Source organism: Rhinatrema bivittatum, chromosome 7 (genome assembly GCF_901001135.1).
Source record: "Rhinatrema bivittatum chromosome 7, aRhiBiv1.1, whole genome shotgun sequence".
Lineage (NCBI taxonomy): Eukaryota > Metazoa > Chordata > Amphibia > Gymnophiona > Rhinatrematidae > Rhinatrema > Rhinatrema bivittatum.
The window spans coordinates 308,785,327-308,806,427 of record NC_042621.1 but is presented as its reverse complement, the minus strand read 5'-3'; the positions used below and the strand labels follow the sequence as shown (position 1 = coordinate 308,806,427).

The window sequence follows — 21,101 nt, the reverse complement described above, 5'->3', positions numbered from 1 at the left end:
GAGCTCCGGTGAGTCATTGCATTACCCTGTGCTTCAGTTCTAATCCCGGCTCTGCCACTGACTGTGAGAGCTCTGGTGAGTCACTGCATTACCCTGTGCTTCAGTTCTAATCCTGGCTCTGTCATTGACTGACTGTGTGATGTTAGACGAGTCACTGCATTACCCTATGCCTCAGTTCTAATCCCGGCTCTGCCACTGACTGTGAGAGCTCTGGTGAGTCACTGCATTACTCTGTGCCTCAGTTCTAATCCCAGCTCTGTCACTGACTCTCTGTGAGAGCTCCGGTGAGTTACTGCATTACTCTATGCCTCAGTTCTAATCCCGGCTCTGCCACTGACTCTCTGTGAGAGCTCCGGTGAGTTACTGCATTACCATGTACTTCAGTTCTAATCCCAGCTCTGCCACTGACTGTGAGAGCTCCGGTGAGTTACTGCATTACCATGTACTTCAGTTCTAATCCCGGCTCTGCCACTGACTGTGAGAGCTCTGGTGAGTCACTGCATTACTCTGTGCCTCAGTTCTAATCCCAGCTCTGTCACTGACTCTCTGTGAGAGCTCCGGTGAGTTACTGCATTACCCTGTGCTTCAGTTCTAATCCCGGCTCTGTCATTGACTGACTGTGTGATGTTAGACGAGTCACTGCATTACCCTATGCCTCAGTTCTAATCCCGGCTCTGTCATTCACTGACTGTGTGACCTTAGGCGAGACATTGCATCTCCCTGTATCTCGTTTTGTGTAACAAAGTCTCCCTGATTCTCCTCTCTGCACCAGGGGTGGATTTGTAGCATTTCTGATGCATCTGCCAGCATTAGCTTTGGTGATACCCACTTCAGTGGTGGCTGCAGAGATTTATTTATTTATTTATTTACTTACTTACTTACTTATTTTTTATTTTTATATACAGATATTCCTGTCTAGAATACATATCGCACCGGTTTACAAGGAACTGAACAGTCGCCTCAGGGACGGAATACATTAACACAGGAATACATTAACACAGGAATACATTAACAGTCATTAACACAGGTGGGCAGGAAAACTTTTAGGGAGACATTCATAAACTCGGTGGATTTGCACACTGTTCCTCTTCCAGTCATTAAATCAAATTTGATCATGTTATGATCACTATTGCCAAGCGGCCCCACCACCGTTACCTCTCTCACCAAGTCCTGTGCTCCACTGAGAATTAGATCTAAAATTGCTCCCTCTCTCGTCGGTTCCTGAACCAATTGCTCCATAAAGCTATCATTTATTCCATCCAGGAACGTTATCTCTCTAGCGTGACCCGATGATATATTTACCCAGTCAATATTGGGGTAATTGAAGTCTCCCATTATTACTGCACTACCAATTTGGTTAGCTTCCCTAATTTCTCTTAGCATTTCACTGTCCATCTCACCATCTTGACCAGGTGGACAGTAGTATACCCCTATCACTATAGTCTTCCCCGACACACAAGGGATTTCTACCCATAAAGATTCAATTTTGTATTTAGTCTCATACAGTGCCACTCTCTCCAAAACTCAATGCACCTACAGCCTCTCATGCCATTCGTAAGACATAAATATCCAAACCTCTGAAAGATCTGGAATATTCTGAGTTTCCTGAGGCCTGGGGCAGGATGTTTAATCTGCAATTAATGAGAGATTCTGGAGACTTCTGGCAGTACTCAGAAAACGTACAACCCTCATTTGCTCTCCTATGCATTTCACATATGACTAGCTTACATAAGGAGAGTGCAACAGCTGTTATAAACATCTGCATCGTGTGTGCCTGAACAGGAAACAGCACAGATTAGAAAAACAAAATCTTAAACTCCTTAAATCAGATGAGGCTACATCCATGGGCAAAAGGCCAGTTTATAAAACGTTTCCTGGAATGAAAACATGAGCAGCAGCAAACAAAAGAGGGAACGAAAAGAAGAGCAGGAATATGGAGACTTCCAAAGTATGAACTAAAGCCAACAGAAGAGGTCCAAGGGCGATCCCCTGCTTACTGCCTCTCCTGAGTATCTGCATCACTTTCCACTATCAAAGCAATCTGTGCCACTGCGATCCCCTGCTTACTGTCTCTCCTGAGTATCTGCATCACTTTCCACTATCAAAGCAATCTGTGCCACTGCGATCCCCTGCTTACTGTTTCTCCTGAGTATCTGCATCACTTTCCACTATCAATGTAATCTGTGCCACTGCGATCCCCTGCTTACTGCCTCTCCTGAGTATCTGCATCACTTTCCACCATCAATGTAATCTGTGCCACTGCAAAGCCCTGCTTACTGCCTCTCCTGAGTATCTGCATCACTTTCCACTATCAAAGCAATCTGTGCCATTGCGATCCCCTGCTTACTGTCTCTCCTGAGTATCTGCATCACTTTCCACTATCAAAGTAATCTGTGCCACTGCGATCCCCTGCTTACTGTCTCTCCTGAGTATCTGCATCACTTTCCACTATCAATGTAATCTGTGCCACTGCGATCCCCTGCCTACTGTCTCTCCTGAGTATCAGCATCACTTTCCACTATCAATGTAATCTGTGCCACTGCGATCCCCTGCTTACTGTCTCTCCTGAGTATCTGCATCACTTTCCACTATCAAAGCAATCTGTGCCACTGCGATCCCCTGCTTACTGTCTCTCCTGAGTATCTGCATCACTTTCCACTATCAAAGTAATCTGTGCCACTCCTATCCCCTGCTTACTGTCTCTCCTGAGTATCTGCATCACTTTCCACTATCAAAGTAATCTGTGCCACTGCGATCCCCTGTTTACTGTCTCTCCTGAGTATCTGCATCACTTTCCACTATCAAAGTAATCTGTGCCACTGCGATCCCCTGCTTACTGTCTCTCCTGAGTATCTGCATCACTTTCCACTATCAAAGCAATCTGTGCCACTGCGATCCCCCTGCTTACTGTCACTCCTGAGTATCTGCATCACTTTCCACTATCAAAGTAATCTGTGCCACTGCGATCCCCTGCTTACTGTCTCTCCTGAGTATCTGCATCACTTTCCACTATCAAAGAGAGATTTTTATGCCCACAAAATTCACAATTTTTCCTTTGATCCCAAAGCGCTGTTCACATATGTCTCAGAGCTCACAAAACCCACCTCACCAACTATCCCAGATGATCAAGCACAATCAAGATGCACAGAACTTGCTCAATTTTTTGAAAACAAAATTCTCAAGCTAATGGCCCCTCTGGCAACCAGTAACACAGTACCTCCTTCTATCATCACTCCTTCACGCAACCAGAACATAAACCTAGATTCATTCGAACCTATCTCCTCACTTGAAATAGAAATGACTCTCAAAAGATGAAACCCTCCACTCACCCGACAGATTCCATCCCTTCTAAACTCCTACTCACCATTCCGAACATCATAGCGAAGCCCTTAGCAGAGATAATTAATAGCTCGCTAACCCAAGGACTAGTACCAGACATCCTGAAACTAGCCACCCTCAAACCTCTCCTCAAAAAACCCAACTTGGACCCTACAGACCCAGCTAATTTTCGCCCCATAGCTAACCTTCCATTTGTAGCCAAACTTATGGAAAGGATAGTCAACAAACAGTTATCTGAATACCTAGAAGAGCATAAAATACTCACAACAGCCCAATTCGGATTCCGCAAATCCCTTAGTACGGAATCCCTCCTAACCTCTCTAACTGACAGAGTCCTCGTAGGTCTGGAGAAAAAGACCCCATACTAGGGATGTGAATCGTTTTCCATATCGTCTTAACGATAGAAATCGTGTGGCAGGGCAAGAAAATCGTCTTAGGCACGATTTTTTAGTTAAAAAATCGTTAAAAATCGTTTTTTCCGATTAGTGCGCACTAACTGGGAGTTAGTGCGCACTAACTGAAAATGATACAATTTCACACTTTTCAGGTCAGTTAAGGTCAGTTTAGGAATGAATATGTATTCCTATTGACTGCCCTCTTATTTATTCATGTTACCAAGTTTCCTACTGACAGTATATGGGGGATGGGAAATGGAAACAGTTGGTAGCTTGACAAAACAAGTAATGTGATCAGTCAATGTGACTAGAACTTGTGCCCTAACCCTGATACCAGGGGTATTGTGATCTTCCTGCACACAGTGCCCTATCCCTATTAATACCAGGAGTGTTGTGATCTTCCTGCACACCGTGCCCTATCCCTAATACCAGGGGTGTTGTGATCTTCCTGCACACAGTGCCCTATTCCTGATACTGGGGGTGTTGTGATCTTCCTGCACACAGTGCCCTATTCCTGATACCGGGGGTGTTGTGATCTTCTTGCACACATCCCGGTATCAGGGATAGGGCACTGCATGCAGGAAGATCACAACACTCCTGGTATTAATAGGGATAGGGCACTGCATGCAGGAAGATCACAACACTCCTGGTATTAATAGGGATAGGGCACTGCATGCAGGAAGATCACAACACCCCTGGTATCAGGGATAGGGCACTGTGTGCAGGAAGATCACAATACCCCGGAGGAGTGAGGGTCAGGCAGCTCCCCCCTGTCTGTGAAGCCAGCCTCTCACTAGTAATGCAGGGAGGGAGCTGTCTCAGACTTCACCATCCTCCCCCCCCCCTCACCCACACACCATTCACTAGCTGGGACATGGGGGAAGTCAGGAGTGAGGGTCAGGCAGCTCCCCCCTGTCTGTGAAGCCAGCCTCTCACTAGTAATGCAGGGAGGGAGCTGTCTCAGACTTCACCATCCTCCCCCCCCCCCCTCACCCCACACACCATTCACTAGCTGGGACATGGGGGAAGTCAGGAGTGAGGGTCAGGCAGCTCCCCCCTGTCTGTGAAGCCAGCCTCTCACTAGTAATGCAGGGAGGGAGCTGTCTCAGACTTCACCATCCTCCCCCCCCCCCCCCCTCACCCACACACCATTCACTAGCTGGGACATGGGGGAAGTCAGGAGTGAGGGTCAGGCAGCTCCCCCCTGTCTGTGAAGCCAGCCTCTCACTAGTAATGCAGGGAGGGAGCTGTCTCAGACTTCACCATCCTCCCCCCCCCCCCCTCACCCACACACCATTCACTAGCTGGGACATGGGGGAAGTCAGGAGTGAGGGTCAGGCAGCTCCCCCCTGTCTGTGAAGCCAGCCTCTCACTAGTAATGCAGGGAGGGAGCTGTCTCAGACTGGTATCAGGGTTAGGGCACTGTGTGCAGGAAGATCACAACACTCCTGGTATTAATAGGGATAGGGCACTGTAAGAGATGACTGTAGTAGATTGAATAAAGATCTGATGTTTCTGCTCTCCTCACACCAAACAAAAACAACACACAAGCAGAGAAGCCCTTCTTACAAAGCTGAGCTAGTGAGTTAAGTAGGAGGAAAAGTAAACATACTTGTGCAGTGTGGCTACTTAAAAAATACACTTACCAACAATCAATTACATATATTTGAACTGTGTACAGTTCCAGCCAGGACCACCTTTCTAAAATGCACAGTGATTGGCAAATTCAACATGCACTAGCATTTCAGGTGCCTGCTAACAAAAATAATAAACAAACAAGTTCTAGTCACGTGAGTGCTGATCATTACATTACTTTTTTTGTCAAGCTTCCAACTGTTTCCATTTCACATCCCCCCAACCATTACCTCAGTATTAGCCTTGGTAACATCAATAGATAAGAGCACAGCCAGCCAATAGGAATACATACATACATATTCATTCCTAAGTGACCTTTACTGACCTGGGAAGTGTGAACACTTTGTTTCATTTTCTGTTGGTGTTCGTTAGTTTCCAGTTCCATTTCCCATCCCCCCAACCATCACCTCAGTGGTAACCTTGGTAACATCAATAGATAAGAGGGCAGCCAGCCAATAGGAACACATATTCATTCCTAACTGACCTTCAGTGACCTGGAAAGTGTTTATTTGTATCATTTTCAGTTAGTGCGCACTAAATCGAGTTAGTGCGCACTAACGGGGAGTTAGTGCGCACTAACTCGAGTTAGTGCGCACTAACACGATTTAACGATTTTTAACGATAAATCGTTAGAATTTCTATTGTATCGTGTTCTATAACGATTTAAGACGATATAAACATTATCGGACGATAATTTTAATCGTTGAAAAACGATTCACATCCCTACCCCATACCTCCTGATTCTCCTCGACCTATCAGCTGCGTTTGATACCGTAAAACACTCTATCCTGATCGACCGGCTCTCAGACATAGGCATCTCAGGATCAGCCCTGGAATGGTTCAGATCCTTCCTACACAATAGGACTTTCAAGGTCAGAATCAGCAACAAGGATTCCCTCCCGGTCAAATCCTCTTTCGGAGTTCCCCAAGGATCCTCTCTCTCCCCCACCCTCTTTAACATCTATCTTCTCCCCCTATGTCATCTACTCTCAAGTCTTAAGGTCACACACTTCATATACGCAGACGATGTTCAGATTCTGCTGCCAATCACTGACTCCATCTCCAGCACCATCAACTTCTGGAACAATTGTCTACAGTCCATAAACTCACTCCTATCTAGCCTTAACCTAGTACTTAATACGTCAAAAACAGAACTTTTGCTTATCACTCCAGATGAGAACCTTCAGCCTACCAACAACCTAACCTCACCACCAATGATCAATTCCACTCAAGTAAGAGACCTTGGGGTCACCTTAGACAAAAGGCTGAACCTCAAAGAATTTGTCAAGAACACAACGAAAGAATGCTATTATAAACTACATATTCTGAAAAAGCTGAAACCTCTCCTGCATTTTCAGGACTTCAGAACAGTCCTCCAAACAATACTATTTTCCAAAATCGATTACTGCAACTCTCTGCTTATAGACCTTCCAACCATAACCACAAAACCTCTACAAATGTTGCAGAACTCCGCCGCAAGGATTCTTACTAACACCAGCAGAAGTGAACACATAACACCCATACTAAAACACTTACACTGGCTCCCCATCAGATCCAGAATCATTTTCAAAGTGCTAACTATAACACACAAGAACATCCATTCACAAACGTCGCTAGATCTAAGCCTTCCACTTCGCCTACACGAGTCTTCACGACCAATCAGAAACAGATACTTAGGCACCTTACACGTACCTTCAGCCAAGTCCTCACTCAAGAAACGTGCATTCTCGACTGCCAGCCCCCTTCATTGGAATGCCCTCCCCATGGACATTCGCCTCGAAACGTGTACTCGAACATTCAAAAAGAAACTCAAGACCTGGCTCTTTACAAAAGCCTACACTTAAAGGTCTAGCTCAGAACCACATCCCAGAACTTGAATCATTCTCGCTTTTATAATCATATCAAACAACTCCTAATTTTATCCTTGGTCTCACAATTCCAAATCATTAAATATTTGAACATGCTACACCAATACCTCTTAATCCAGATGTAACCTTAGTTTTTGAAGTCTTCACTCCTATAGAAATAACCGCCAGTTCTTATTTACTTAACCCTATTCTGTAGACGTAAACTTTTCTTGAAGACTGTAATCTGTAAACACCTGTATTTATTATAAGAACTTGTATTTACTATTTATATTTATTATTTAGCTATTAACATTGTTCTATTACCACTTGGTACTATTTCTCTCCTTCACCTCTAACTCTAAGTTCCTACTAAGTTAGCCATGTTATTTATACCCAATTGTTGGATGTAATTGTATATTTGTTTAATTGTTCAATCTGTTTGATGTAATTTTCTGTTCCTTGTTCCGTGTAAACCGAAGTGGTATGCACTAGTGCATGAACTCCGGTATATAAAAGCCTTTAAATAAAATAAATAAATAAATCAAAGTAATCTGTGCCACTGCGATCCCCTGCTTACTGTCTCTCCTGAGTATCTGCATCACTTTCCACTATCAATGTAATCTGTGCCACTGCGAAGCCCTGCTTACTGTCTCTCCTGAGTATCTGCATCACTTTCCACTATCAAAGTAATCTGTGCCACTGCGAAGCCCTGCTTACTGCCTCTCCTGAGTATCTGCATCACTTTCCACTATCAATGTAATCTGTGCCACTGCGATCCCCTGCTTACTGTCTCTCCTGAGTATCTGCATCACTTTCCACTATCAATGTAATCTGTGCCACTCCGATCCCCTGCTTACTGTCTCTCCTGAGTATCTGCATCACTTTCCACCATCAATGTAATCTGTGCCACTGCAAAGCCCTGCTTACTGTCTCTCCTGAGTATCTGCATCACTTTCCAATATCAATGTAATCTGTGCCACTGCGATCCCCTGCTTACTGTCTCTCCTGAGTATCTGCATCACTTTCCACTATCAATGTAATCTGTGCCACTGCGATCCCCTGCTTACTGTCTCTCCTGAGTATCTGCACTTTCCACTATCAATGTAATCTGTGCCACTCCGATCCCCTGCTTACTGTGTCTCCTGAGTATCTGTATCACTTTCCACTATCACTGTGCCACTGCAAAGCCCTGCTTACTGTCTCTCCTTAGTATCTGCATCACTTTCCACTATCAAAGTAATCTGTGCCACTGCGAAGCCCTGCTTACTGTCTCTCATATCTGCATCACTTTCCATTATCAAAGTAATCTGTGCCACTGCGATCCCCTGCTTACTGTCTCTCATGAGTATCTGCATCACTTTCCACTATCAAAGTAATCTGTGCCACTGCGAAGCCCTGCTTACTGTCTCTCGGAGTATCTGCATCACTTTCCACTATCAAAGTAATCTGTGCCACTGCGATCCCCTGCTTACTGCCTCTCCTGAGTATCTGCATCACTTTCCACTATCAATGTAATCTGTGCCACTGCGAAGCCCTGCTTACTGTCTCTCGGAGTATCTGCATCACTTTCCACTATCAAAGTAATCTGTGCCACTGCGATCCCCTGCTTACTGTCTCTCCTGAGTATCTGCATCACTTTCCACTATCAAAGTAATCTGTGCCACTGCGAAGCCCTGCTTACTGTCTCTCCTATCTGCATCACTTTCCATTATCAAAGTAATCTGTGCCACTGCGATCCCCTGCTTACTGTCTCTCATGAGTATCTGCATCACTTTCCACTATCAAAGTGATCTGTGCCACTCCAATCCCCTGCTTACTGTCACTCCTGAGTATCTGCATCACTTTCCACTATCAAAGTAATCTGTGCCACTGTGCCATCTGCATCACTTTCCATTATCAAAGTAATCTGTGCCACTGCGGTCCCCTCCTTACTGTCTCTCCTAAGTATCTGCATCACTTTCCAATATCGAAGTAATCTGTGCCACTGCGATCCCCTGCTTACTGTCTCTCCTGAGTATCTGCATCACTTTCCACTATCAAAGTAATGTGCCACTGCGATACCCTGCTTAGCTTCTCCATCACCCTCCACTATCAAACTGCTCAGAGTCTCTCATGAGTATCTCCATCACCCTCCACTATGAAATTGCTTAGCATCTCTCACGAGTATGTGCGTCTCTCCCTCTTACCCTGGTCGCAGGCTCCCTGCTGGATGCAGTTTGGTGTGTGTATGAGACTCTCTCCCTCTCACCCCCCTTTGCCTCTCTCCTTCTCTTACCCTGGCTGCAGGCTCCCTGCTGGTGTGTGTGGCTCTCTCGTTCTCTTACCCTGGCCGCAGGCTCCCTCCTGTTGTGTGTGACTCTCCCCCCACCCCCGTGCCCCTCTCCTTCTCTTACCCTGGCCGCAGGCTCCCTGCTGGTGTGTGTGGCTCTTTCCCTCTCCCCCGTGCCCCTCTTGTTCTCTTACCCTGGCCGCAGGCTCCCTCCTGTTGTGTGTGACTCTCCCCCCACCCCCATGCTCCTCTCCTTCTCTTACCCTGGCCGCAGGCTCCCTGCTGGTGTGTGTGGCTCTCTCCCTCTCCTCCCCCCTCTGTGCCCCACTCCTTCTCTTACCCTGGCCACAGGCTCCCTGCTGGATGAGGGTTGGTGTGTGTGACTCTCCCCCCCTCTCCTTCTCTTACCCTGGCCGCAGGCTCCCTGCTGGTGTATGTGACTCTCTCTCCCCCCCCTCCCCCCCTCTCCTTCTCTTACCCTGGCCGCAGGCTCCCTGCTGGTGTGTGTGACTCTCTCCCTCTCTCCCTCTCTTCCTCTTACCCTGGCCGCAGGCTCCCTCCGGTTGTGTGTGACTCTCTCCCTCTCTCCTTCTCTTACCCTGGCCGCAGGCTCCCTCCTGTTGTGTGTGACTCTCTCCCTCTCCTTCTCTTACTCTGGCCGCAGGCTCCCTCCTGTTGTGTGTGACTCTCTCCCTCTCCTTCTCTTACCCTGGCCGCAGGCTCCCCTCCGGTTGTGTGTGACTCTCTCCCTCTCCTTCTCTTACCCTGGCCGCAGGCTCCCTCCGGTTGTGTGTGACTCTCTCCCTCTCCCCCTCTTACCCTGGCCGCAGGCTCCCTCCGGTTGTGTGTGCCTCTCTCCCTCTTACCCTGGCCGCAGGCTCCCTCCTGTTGTGTGTGACTCTCTCCCTCTCCCCCTCTTACCCTGGGCGCAGGCTCCCTGCTGGTGTGTGTGACTCTCTCCTTCTCTTACCCTGGCCGCAGGCTCCCTCCGGTTGTGTGTGACTCTCTCTCTCTCCCCCTCTTACTCTGGCCGCAGGCTCCCTCCGGTTGTGTGTGCCTCTCCCCCTCTTACCCTGGCCGCAGGCTCCCTGCTGGAGTGTGTCACTCTCTCTCTCTCCCCCCCACCCCGTGCCCCTCTCCTTCTCTTACCCTGGCCGCAGGCTCCCTGCTGGTGTGTGTGACTCTCTCCCTCTTCCCCTCTTACCTTGGCCGCAGGCTCCCTCCGGTTGTGTGTGACTCTCTCCCTCTCTCCCTCTTACCCTGGCCACAGGCTCCCTCCTGTTGTGTGTGACTCTCTTCCTCTCTTACCCTGGCCGCAGGCTCCCTGCTGGTGTGTGTGCCTCTCTCCCTCTCCCCCTCTTACCCTGGCCGCAGGCTCCCTCCTGTTGTGTGTGACTCTCTCCCTCTCTTACCCTGGCCGCAGGCTCCCTGCTGGTGTGTGTGCCTCTCTCCCTCTCCCTCTCCCCCTCTTACCCTGGCCGCAGGCTCCCTCCGGTTGTGTGTGCCTCTCTCCCTCTCCCCCTCTTACCCTGGCCGCAGGCTCCCTGCTGGAGTGTGTCACTCTCTCTCTCTCCCCCCACCCCGTGCCCCTCTCCTTCTCTTACCCTGGCCGCAGGCTCCCTGCTGGTGTGTGTGCCTCTCTCCCTCTCCCTCTCCCCCTCTTACCCTGGCCGCAGGCTCCCTCCTGTTGTGTGTGACTCTCTCCCTCTCCCCCTCTTACCCTGGGCGCAGGCTCCCTGCTGGTGTGTGTGACTCTCTCCTTCTCTTACCCTGGCCGCAGGCTCCCTCCGGTTGTGTGTGACTCTCTCTCTCTCCCCCTCTTACCCTGGCCGCAGGCTCCCTCCGGTTGTGTGTGCCTCTCTCCCTCTCCCTCTCCCCCTCTTACCCTGGCCGCAGGCTCCCTGCTGGAGTGTGTCACTCTCTCTCTCTCCCCCCACCCCGTGCCCCTCTCCTTCTCTTACCCTGGCCGCAGGCTCCCTGCTGGTGTGTGTGACTCTCTCCCTCTTCCCCTCTTACCTTGGCCGCAGGCTCCCTCCGGTTGTGTGTGACTCTCTCCCTCTCTCCCTCTTACCCTGGCCGCAGGCTCCCTCCTGTTGTGTGTGACTCTCTTCCTCTCTTACCCTGGCCGCAGGCTCCCTGCTGGTGTGTGTGCCTCTCTCCCTCTCCCCCTCTTACCCTGGCAGCAGGCTCCCTCCTGTTGTGTGTGACTCTCTCCCTCTCTTACCCTGGCCGCAGGCTCCCTGCTGGTGTGTGTGCCTCTCTCCCTCTCCCCCTCTTACCCTGGCCGCAGGCTCCCTCCGGTTGTGTGTGCCTCTCTCCCTCTCCCCCTCTTACCCTGGCCGCAGGCTCCCTGCTGGAGTGTGTCACTCTCTCTCTCTCCCCCCCACCCCGTGCCCCTCTCCTTCTCTTACCCTGGCCGCAGGCTCCCTGCTGGTGTGTGTGCCTCTCTCCCTCTCCCTCTCCCCCTCTTACCCTGGCCGCAGGCTCCCTCCTGTTGTGTGTGACTCTCTCCCTCTCCCCCTCTTACCCTGGCCGCAGGCTCCCTGCTGGAGTGTGTCACTCTCTCTCTCTCCCCCCACCCCGTGCCCCTCTCCTTCTCTTACCCTGGCCGCAGGCTCCCTGCTGGTGTGTGTGACTCTCTCCCTCTCCCCCTCTTACCCTGGCCGCAGGCTCCCTCCGGTTGTGTGTGACTCTCTCCCTCTCCCCCTCTTACCCTGGCCGCAGGCTCCCTCCGGTTGTGTGTGCCTCTCTCCCTCTCCCTCTCTTACCCTGGCCGCAGGCTCCCTGCTGGATGGCGCGGATCGGCGGCTCCCTCCTGCTCTCGGCCGCCCGGCTCGCCTCCTGCAGCAGGCAGAGGTCCCCGTAGGTCTTGCCGTCGCTGCCGCAGACGGGCCGCTGGGAGGCGCACACGCAGGTCCCCGGGGCCGGGAGGCTGCAGAGGAGGCCGGCGGCGCAGGGCCGCTCCCCGCAGGGCTCTCCGGCGCCGGCCGCGCACACCGGGCAGCAGCCGCAGCTCAGCACCGTCTCCCCGGAGGGGCAGCGGGCGGGCGCCGGGGGGCAGCGCTCGGGCTGGCAGCGGGGCGGGCAGGCGGGGAGCGGGGCCGGGTTGCCGCCGGCGGCGGCGGGGAGCAGCAGCAGGAGGAGCGGCGGCAGCAGCATCCCGACACCGCGTCCCTGCATCCCGGGGCCGTGCGCGAGGCTGAGGGCTGGGCGGAGGGAGGAGGGAGGCGGGGGGAGCCCCGTGCATGCAGGGAGGAGAGCAGGCGTCACTCTGTGCGGAGGGGCAGGAAGGGACAGAGAAGGAGAAGTGCAAGAGACTCAGAGAGGAGACTGCAAACTGCCGAGTGGCTGCCCTGTGCCTCTCTCCCAGTTCCTAGATGCATAACAATAATTCTGGTCTCTCCTGGCCCCAGTAGGACTTCCTGCTGCTGCTGCTGCTGGCCAGCTTGGACATGTGCTTTGGCTTCCACCCTGCGGGTACCCTGGCAAAATGTATAAGGGGAATGGTCCGCCTGCCCCCTGGCAGTGGTATCAGAGTTCGGACATGAAGTTTAAAGTTTTTGAAACTTTCTGCGCCTACCATTATGAATCTAACTAAATGGAAGTACTGATCGCTATCTGCACCCAGCACTGACCACAGCTCACACAGAGCGACTGGAGGAGCTCCCTGTGCACTGATCCCTATCTGCACCCAGCAGGGACCACAGCTCACACAGAGTGACTGGAGGAGCTCCCTGTACAGTGATCCCTATCTGCACCCAACAGTGACCACAGCTCACACAGAGCGACTGGAGGAGCTCCCTGTACACTGATCCCTATCTGCACCCAGCAGTGACCACAGCTCACACAGAGCGACTGGAGGAGCTCCCTGTACACTGATCCCTATCTGCACCCAACAGTGACCACAGCTCACACAGAGCGACTGGAGGAGCTCTCTATAGCCTGATGAACTACTGATCCCTATCTTCACCCAGCAGGGACCACAGCTCACACAGAGCGACTGGAGGAGCTCCCTGTGCAATGATCCCTATCTGCACCCAGCAGTGACCACAGCTCACACAGAGCGACTGGAGGAGCTCCCTGTGCACTGATCCCTACCTGCACCCAGCAGTGACCACAGCTCACACAGAGCGACTGGAGGAGCTCCCTGTACACTGATCCCTATCTGCACCCAGCAGTCACCACAGCTCACACAGAGCGACTGGAGGAGCTCCCTGTACAGTGATCCCTATCTGCACCCAACAGTGACCACAGCTCACACAGAGCGACTGGAGGAGCTCCCTGTACACTGATCCCTATCTGCACCCAACAGTGACCACAGCTCACACAGAGCGACTGGAGGAGCTCTCTATAGCCTGATGAACTACTGATCCCTATCTTCACCCAGCAGGGACCACAGCTCACACAGAGCGACTGGAGGAGCTCCCTGTGCAATGATCCCTATCTGCACCCAGCAGTGACCACAGCTCACACAGAGCGACTGGAGGAGCTCCCTGTGCACTGATCCCTATCTGCACCCAGCAGTGACCACAGCTCACACAGAGCGACTGGAGGAGCTCCCTGTACACTGATCCCTATCTGCACCCAGCAGTCACCACAGCTCACACAGAGCGACTGGAGGAGCTCCCTGTGCACTGATCCCTATCTGCACCCAGCAGTGACCACAGCTCACACAGAGCGACTGGAGGAGCTCCCTGTGCACTGATCCCTATCTGCACCCAGCAGTGACCACAGCTCACACAGAGCGACTGGAGGAGCTCCCTGCGCACTGATCCCTATCTGCACCCAGCAGTGACCACAGATCACACAGAGCGACTGGAGGAGCTCCCTGCGCACTGATCCCTATCTGCACCCAGCAGGGACCACAGCTCACACAGAGCGACTGGAGGAGCTCCCTGCGCACTGATCCCTATCTGCACCCAGCAGTGACCACAGCTCACACAGAGCGACTGGAGGAGCTCCCTGTGCACTGATCCCTATCTGCACCCAGCAGTGACCACAGATCACACAGAGCGACTGGAGGAGCTCCCTGCGCACTGATCCCTATCTGCACCCAGCAGGGACCACAGCTCACACAGAGCGACTGGAGGAGCTCCCTGCGCACTGATCCCTATCTGCACCCAGCAGTGACCACAGCTCACACAGAGCGACTGGAGGAGCTCCCTGTACACTGATCCCTATCTGCACCCAGCAGGGACCACAGCTCACACAGAGCGACTGGAGGAGCTCCCTGTACACTGATCCCTATCTGCACCCAGCAGTGACCACAGCTCACACAGAGCGACTGGAGGAGCTCCCTGTACACTGATCCCTATCTGCACCCAGCAGTGACCACAGCTCACACAGAGCGACTGGAGGAGCTCCCTGTACACTGATCCCTATCTGCACCCAACAGTGACCACAGCTCACACAGAGCGACTGGAGGAGCTCTCTATAGACTGATGAAGTACTGATCCCTATCTGCACCCAGCAGTGACCACAGCTCACACAGAGCGACTGGAGGAGCTCTCTATAGCCTGATGAACTACTGATCCCTATCTTCACCCAGCAGGGACCACAGCTCACACAGAGCGACTGGAGGAGCTCCATGTGCAATGATCCCTATCTGCACCCAGCAGTGACCACAGCTCACACAGAGCGACTGGAGGAGCTCCCTGTGCACTGATCCCTATCTGCACCCAGCAGTGACCACAGCTCACACAGAGCGACTGGAGGAGCTCCCTGTACACTGATCCCTATCTGCACCCAGCAGTCACCACAGCTCACACAGAGCGACTGGAGGAGCTCCCTGTGCACTGATCCCTATCTGCACCCAGCAGTGACCACAGCTCACACAGAGCGACTGGAGGAGCTCCCTGTGCACTGATCCCTATCTGCACCCAGCAGTGACCACAGATCACACAGAGCGACTGGAGGAGCTCCCTGCGCACTGATCCCTATCTGCACCCAGCAGGGACCACAGCTCACACAGAGCGACTGGAGGAGCTCCCTGCGCACTGATCCCTATCTGCACCCAGCAGTGACCAAAGCTCACACAGAGCGACTGGAGGAGCTCCCTGTACACTGATCCCTATCTGCACCCAGCAGTGACCACAGCTCACACAGAGCGACTGGAGGAGCTCCCTGTACACTGATCCCTATCTGCACCCAACAGTGACCACAGCTCACACAGAGCCACTGGAGGAGCTCTCTATAGACTGATGAAGTACTGATCCCTATCTGCACCCAGCAGTGACCACAGCTCACACAGAGCGACTGGAGGAGCTCTCTATAGCCTGATGAACTACTGATCCCTATCTTCACCCAGCAGGGACCACAGCTCACACAGAGCGACTGGAGGAGCTCCCTGTGCAATGATCCCTATCTGCACCCAGCAGGGACCACAGCTCACACAGAGCGACTGGAGGAGCTCCCTGTGCAATGATCCCTATCTGCACCCAGCAGTGACCACAGCTCACACAGAGCGACTGGAGGAGCTCCCTGTGCACTGATCCCTATCTGCACCCAGCAGTGACCACAGCTCACACAGAGCGACTGGAGGAGCTCCCTGTACACTGATCCCTATCTGCACCCAGCAGTCACCACAGCTCACACAGAGCGACTGGAGGAGCTCCCTGTGCACTGATCCCTATCTGCACCCAGCAGTGACCACAGCTCACACAGAGCGACTGGAGGAGCTCCCTGTGCACTGATCCCTATCTGCACCCAGCAGTGACCACAGCTCACACAGAGCGACTGGAGGAGCTCCCTGTGCACTGATCCCTATCTGCACCCAGCAGTGACCACAGATCACACAGAGCGACTGGAGGAGCTCCCTGCGCACTGATCCCTATCTGCACCCAGCAGTGACCACAGCTCACACAGAGCGACTGGAGGAGCTCCCTGCGCACTGATCCCTATCTGCACCCAGCAGTGACCACAGCTCACACAGAGCGACTGGAGGAGCTCCCTGTGCACTGATCCCTATCTGCACCCAGCAGTGACCACAGATCACACAGAGCGACTGGAGGAGCTCCCTGTGCACTGATCCCTATCTGCACCCAGCAGTGACCACAGCTCACACAGAGCGACTGGAGGAGCTCCCTGTGCACTGATCCCTATCTGCACCCAGCAGTGACCACAGATCACACAGAGCGACTGGAGGAGCTCCCTGCGCACTGATCCCTATCTGCACCCAGCAGGGACCACAGCTCACACAGAGCGACTGGAGGAGCTCCCTGCGCACTGATCCCTATCTGCACCCAGCAGTGACCACAGCTCACACAGAGCGACTGGAGGAGCTCCCTGTACACTGATCCCTATCTGCACCCAGCAGGGACCACAGCTCACACAGAGCGACTGGAGGAGCTCCCTGTACACTGATCCCTATCTGCACCCAGCAGTGACCACAGCTCACACAGAGCGACTGGAGGAGCTCCCTGTACACTGATCCCTATCTGCACCCAACAGTGACCACAGCTCACACAGAGCCACTGGAGGAGCTCTCTATAGACTGATGAAGTACTGATCCCTATCTGCACCCAGCAGTGACCACAGCTCACACAGAGCGACTGGAGGAGCTCTCTATAGCCTGATGAACTACTGATCCCTATCTTCACCCAGCAGGGACCACAGCTCACACAGAGCGACTGGAGGAGCTCCCTGTGCAATGATCCCTATCTGCACCCAGCAGTGACCACAGCTCACACAGAGCGACTGGAGGAGCTCCCTGTGCACTGATCCCTATCTGCACCCAGCAGTGACCACAGCTCACACAGAGCGACTGGAGGAGCTCCCTGTACACTGATCCCTATCTGCACCCAGCAGTCACCACAGCTCACACAGAGCGACTGGAGGAGCTCCCTGTGCACTGATCCCTATCTGCACCCAGCAGTCACCACAGCTCACACAGAGCGACTGGAGGAGCTCCCTGTGCACTGATCCCTATCTGCACCCAGCAGTGACCACAGATCACACAGAGCGACTGGAGGAGCTCCCTGTGCACTGATCCCTATCTGCACCCAGCAGGGACCACAGCTCACACAGAGCGACTGGAGGAGCTCCCTGCACACTGATCCCTATCTGCACCCAGCAGTGACCACAGCTCACACAGAGCGACTGGAGGAGCTCCCTGCGCACTGATCCGTATCTGCACCCAGCAGTGACCACAGATCACACAGAGCGACTGGAGGAGCTCCCTGTGCACTGATCCCTATCTGCACCCAGCAGGGACCACAGCTCACACAGAGCGACTGGAGGAGCTCCCTGTGCACTGATCCCTATCTGCACCCAGCAGTGACCACAGCTCACACAGAGCGACTGGAGGAGCTCCCTGTGCACTGATCCCTATCTGCACCCAGCAGTGACCACAGATCACACAGAGCGACTGGAGGAGCTCCCTGCGCACTGATCCCTATCTGCACCCAGCAGGGACCACAGCTCACACTGAGCAACTGGAGGAGCTCCCTGCGCACTGATCCCTATCTGCACCCAGCAGTGACCACAGATCACACAGAGCGACTGGAGGAGCTCCCTGTGCACTGATCCCTATCTGCACCCAGCAGTGACCACAGATCACACAGAGCGACTGGAGGAGCTCCCTGTGCACTGATCCCTATCTGCACCCAGCAGGGACCACAGCTCACACAGAGCGACTGGAGGAGCTCCCTGTGCACTGATCCCTATCTGCACCCAGCAGTGACCACAGATCACACAGAGCGACTGAGGAGCTCCCTGTGCACTGATCCCTATCTGCACCCAGCAGGGACCACAGCTCACACAGAGCGACTGGAGGAGCTCCCTTTGCACTGATCCCTATCTGCACCCAGCAGTGACCACAGCTCACACAGAGCGACTGGAGGAGCTCCCTGTACACTGATCCCTATCTGCACCCAGCAGGGACCACAGCTCACACAGAGCGACTGGAGGAGCTCCCTCTCCACTGATGATTTCTGCATCATGGAACAAGAGATACACGTACAACAGTACCTGACAAATAAGCCCATTGGCTCATCCAGTCTGCCTGGTTATTCCTGCCCACATGGCTAAGGAGATGTTTCTACAGGAGGAATCTGAAATAGAGACTCCTTGCCCTCTACAGGAAGAGGATAGAGCTTGCTTATGAAATCTCCATCAGGAGCCTCCATTCTGCCAGAACCCTGCCACTGACTGCCTTGTGGAGCGGAAGAGCCTTAGACAGCATCCTCTTAAAATACGGTGACCCTAGGAGCTTCCTCCACCTCGGCCATGAATGAATCAAGCTCTTGCTTTCTGAAGAGCCTAATGGTGGAGGACTGCTCCTCGCCAGAGGATAATTCTTCCTCCGCAGTCCTCTTGCTGCTTCAGCTTGCTCTTCCCTTCAACAATCCACAGGAGAACCCAGAGCAAATGAACCCCCGCCTCCTGTGCAAGATTTCCTTGGACATCCTAGGGCACCCGGGTCGCTGAACCAGCTCAAGGCAAAACACCAGGCAGAGACAGTGGCAGAGGAGCCAGGCTGCTGCCTCGTGCAGAAAACCTCATGGAGGACTAGGACTAATTCCACTGAACTGTATCACTGGGATTAGGAAGGCCCTGAAAAGTCTCCTGCGATGCTTCTACCGCCAGATAGTATCCAGGGACCCAGGCAAAGAGAAATCTGGGTCTGCAGCCTAACCGCATGGCAGCCTCAAAATGCCACTGCAGTCCACTATGGATGCAGATGCGTCCCTGCTCCTGAGGCGGTGCAGCTTTCCCACCAGAGAGCTGCCGGGGGCTCCTCACTCGTGGAATCGTAAACAAGGCGATAGGAGTTGGCTACCACTCCAGTCATGGTTGGATAAGCCCTAGGAACACCAACCGTCACTGTACTGTCCCCCCGAAAGAGTCCCTTCCATCCGCAGACATAGCTGCCTCCGAGGCCCTCGACAGCCTGCTACAGCATGAAGCAGGGCTGCCCCACTCTCCAGAAGACAAATGGCCAGGGCCTAAAATAGCCCTCACAGCCAGGGGAAGAGCTGTGGCAGAACTTCGCACTGAGGGAAAGATTCCTGCCCCGATAAAGCCTTCCCAGAACCGATCCACGGGGCTGCCAATGCAACCGGCCAGGCCCTCGCAGCCACATGTAAACTGGGCTAGACTTGTCCCTTATTGCAATGGCCAGAGGGACAGGAGAATTAAAGGCCAGAAGAAGACCACTCTTTGGAGCACCACCATACACAGCCTTTGCCGATCAATAATATTAGCAGAGAGCTCTTCTTAGAGAGCTTCCACATGCATAGAGCTCTCAGCTGCTGTCATAGTTCAAGAGTGGAACAGGGAAGGAATGAGGGTCCGCAGAGAACACGTACTCCCAAACAGCACTAATCACGGCCTTGCTTCACCACCAAATTAACCGTCCTTACGGCAAGAAAAAAGCATCTACCAAGATACTGGCTAAAAACGGCCCCCACACTTGCCCGAAATAAATACAACCAATGCCCAGCAGTGTACAACTCTGTTGTCATCCTCACAAAAAATAACTTTTTCCTCAAATGCCAAGAACAGAACAAAGGAGCTATTCCAGATTTTTTTTTTTTTAATAATATATTCCACCTTTTCATAACCAAAATGGATTACATGCAGGTACTATAGATATTTATTTCCCTATTCCCAGCGGGCTCACAATCTAAGGGACTGATTTACTAAGCTTTTTTCTCATAGACAGAGAATGGGAGAAAAGCTTTAGCAAATCAGGCCTCAGTTTTTACCTGAGGCAATGGAGGGCGAAGTGACTTGCTTCAGAGCACAAGGAACGGCAGCAGAAATTCAAGCTTGGCTTCCTTGATTCGCAGTCTGCTGCTCTAATCACAAGACTATTCCTCCATAAAGAGACCAAGTGCCCCACTACTCGCCGATGATGGATACAAAGACTTTGCATGCCCCTTCATCAACAAAACCCTGAAGCTTCATTCAGAGCTACACAATGCAAACACCAAGGCAGAACCGGCTAACATTTCCCTATCCTACCCCTCTAATCATCTACATTACAATATTTACATTGGCTTCCGCTATCGTATCGTACGACATATAAAATCATAATTTACTATATAACTCCAACTCCATCTGGTTATGTTCATTACTGAGAATATACAGGCCCACCAGGCAGCTCCGTTCTCTAGACAAATGTACCTTGGAGATTCCTTCAATAAAATCTGTCAGCTTAGCACTAACCTGAAAATGAGCTTTTTCAGGAGCCAGTCCGTTACGGAACTCTCTTCCAGATCATATTCGACTAACAGCAAATCATAGAAAATTCAAGAAATTGCTAAAAACTCACCTCTTCACAGGTGCATATAATTTATAATAACGAACTATGTACTCTGAACTCTAAATCTGCTAGCACAACTCAGCACTGTAATGTAAATGTGTTGTATTTTAATTGATGTAAGTTACAATATTGTGTATGTTTTATCTTGTAAACCGCCTAGACGGATAGACTTCTACCCCACTGTGCGGTATATAAAAACTTTTACATAAATAAAATAAAAATAAAAAACTAGTCTACATTCTGTAATTTTCAAGAAGTCTCCAGTGACCAAATCATAAAGATTCTCTTCGATCTCAACCCATAATCTAGCCCACTCGACCCCTGCCCTGTCAAATTAGTGAAAGCTGCCA

At 52.1% G+C, this 21,101-nt stretch overlaps 1 protein-coding gene across 1 annotated transcript in view; it reads right to left on the bottom strand.

Annotated features, from left to right (window-relative positions):
* The window catches only part of HTRA1 (HtrA serine peptidase 1), a 110,190-nt gene extending 97,467 nt beyond the window's left edge, over positions 1-12,723 (bottom strand). Inside the window, exon 1 of the mRNA XM_029610570.1 lies at positions 12,254-12,723. Coding sequence (XP_029466430.1) covers positions 12,254-12,665 — 412 coding nt within the window. The 5' untranslated portion in view covers positions 12,666-12,723. The remainder of the gene's footprint in view (positions 1-12,253) is intronic.
* Positions 12,724-21,101: the final 8,378 nt, after the last annotated feature.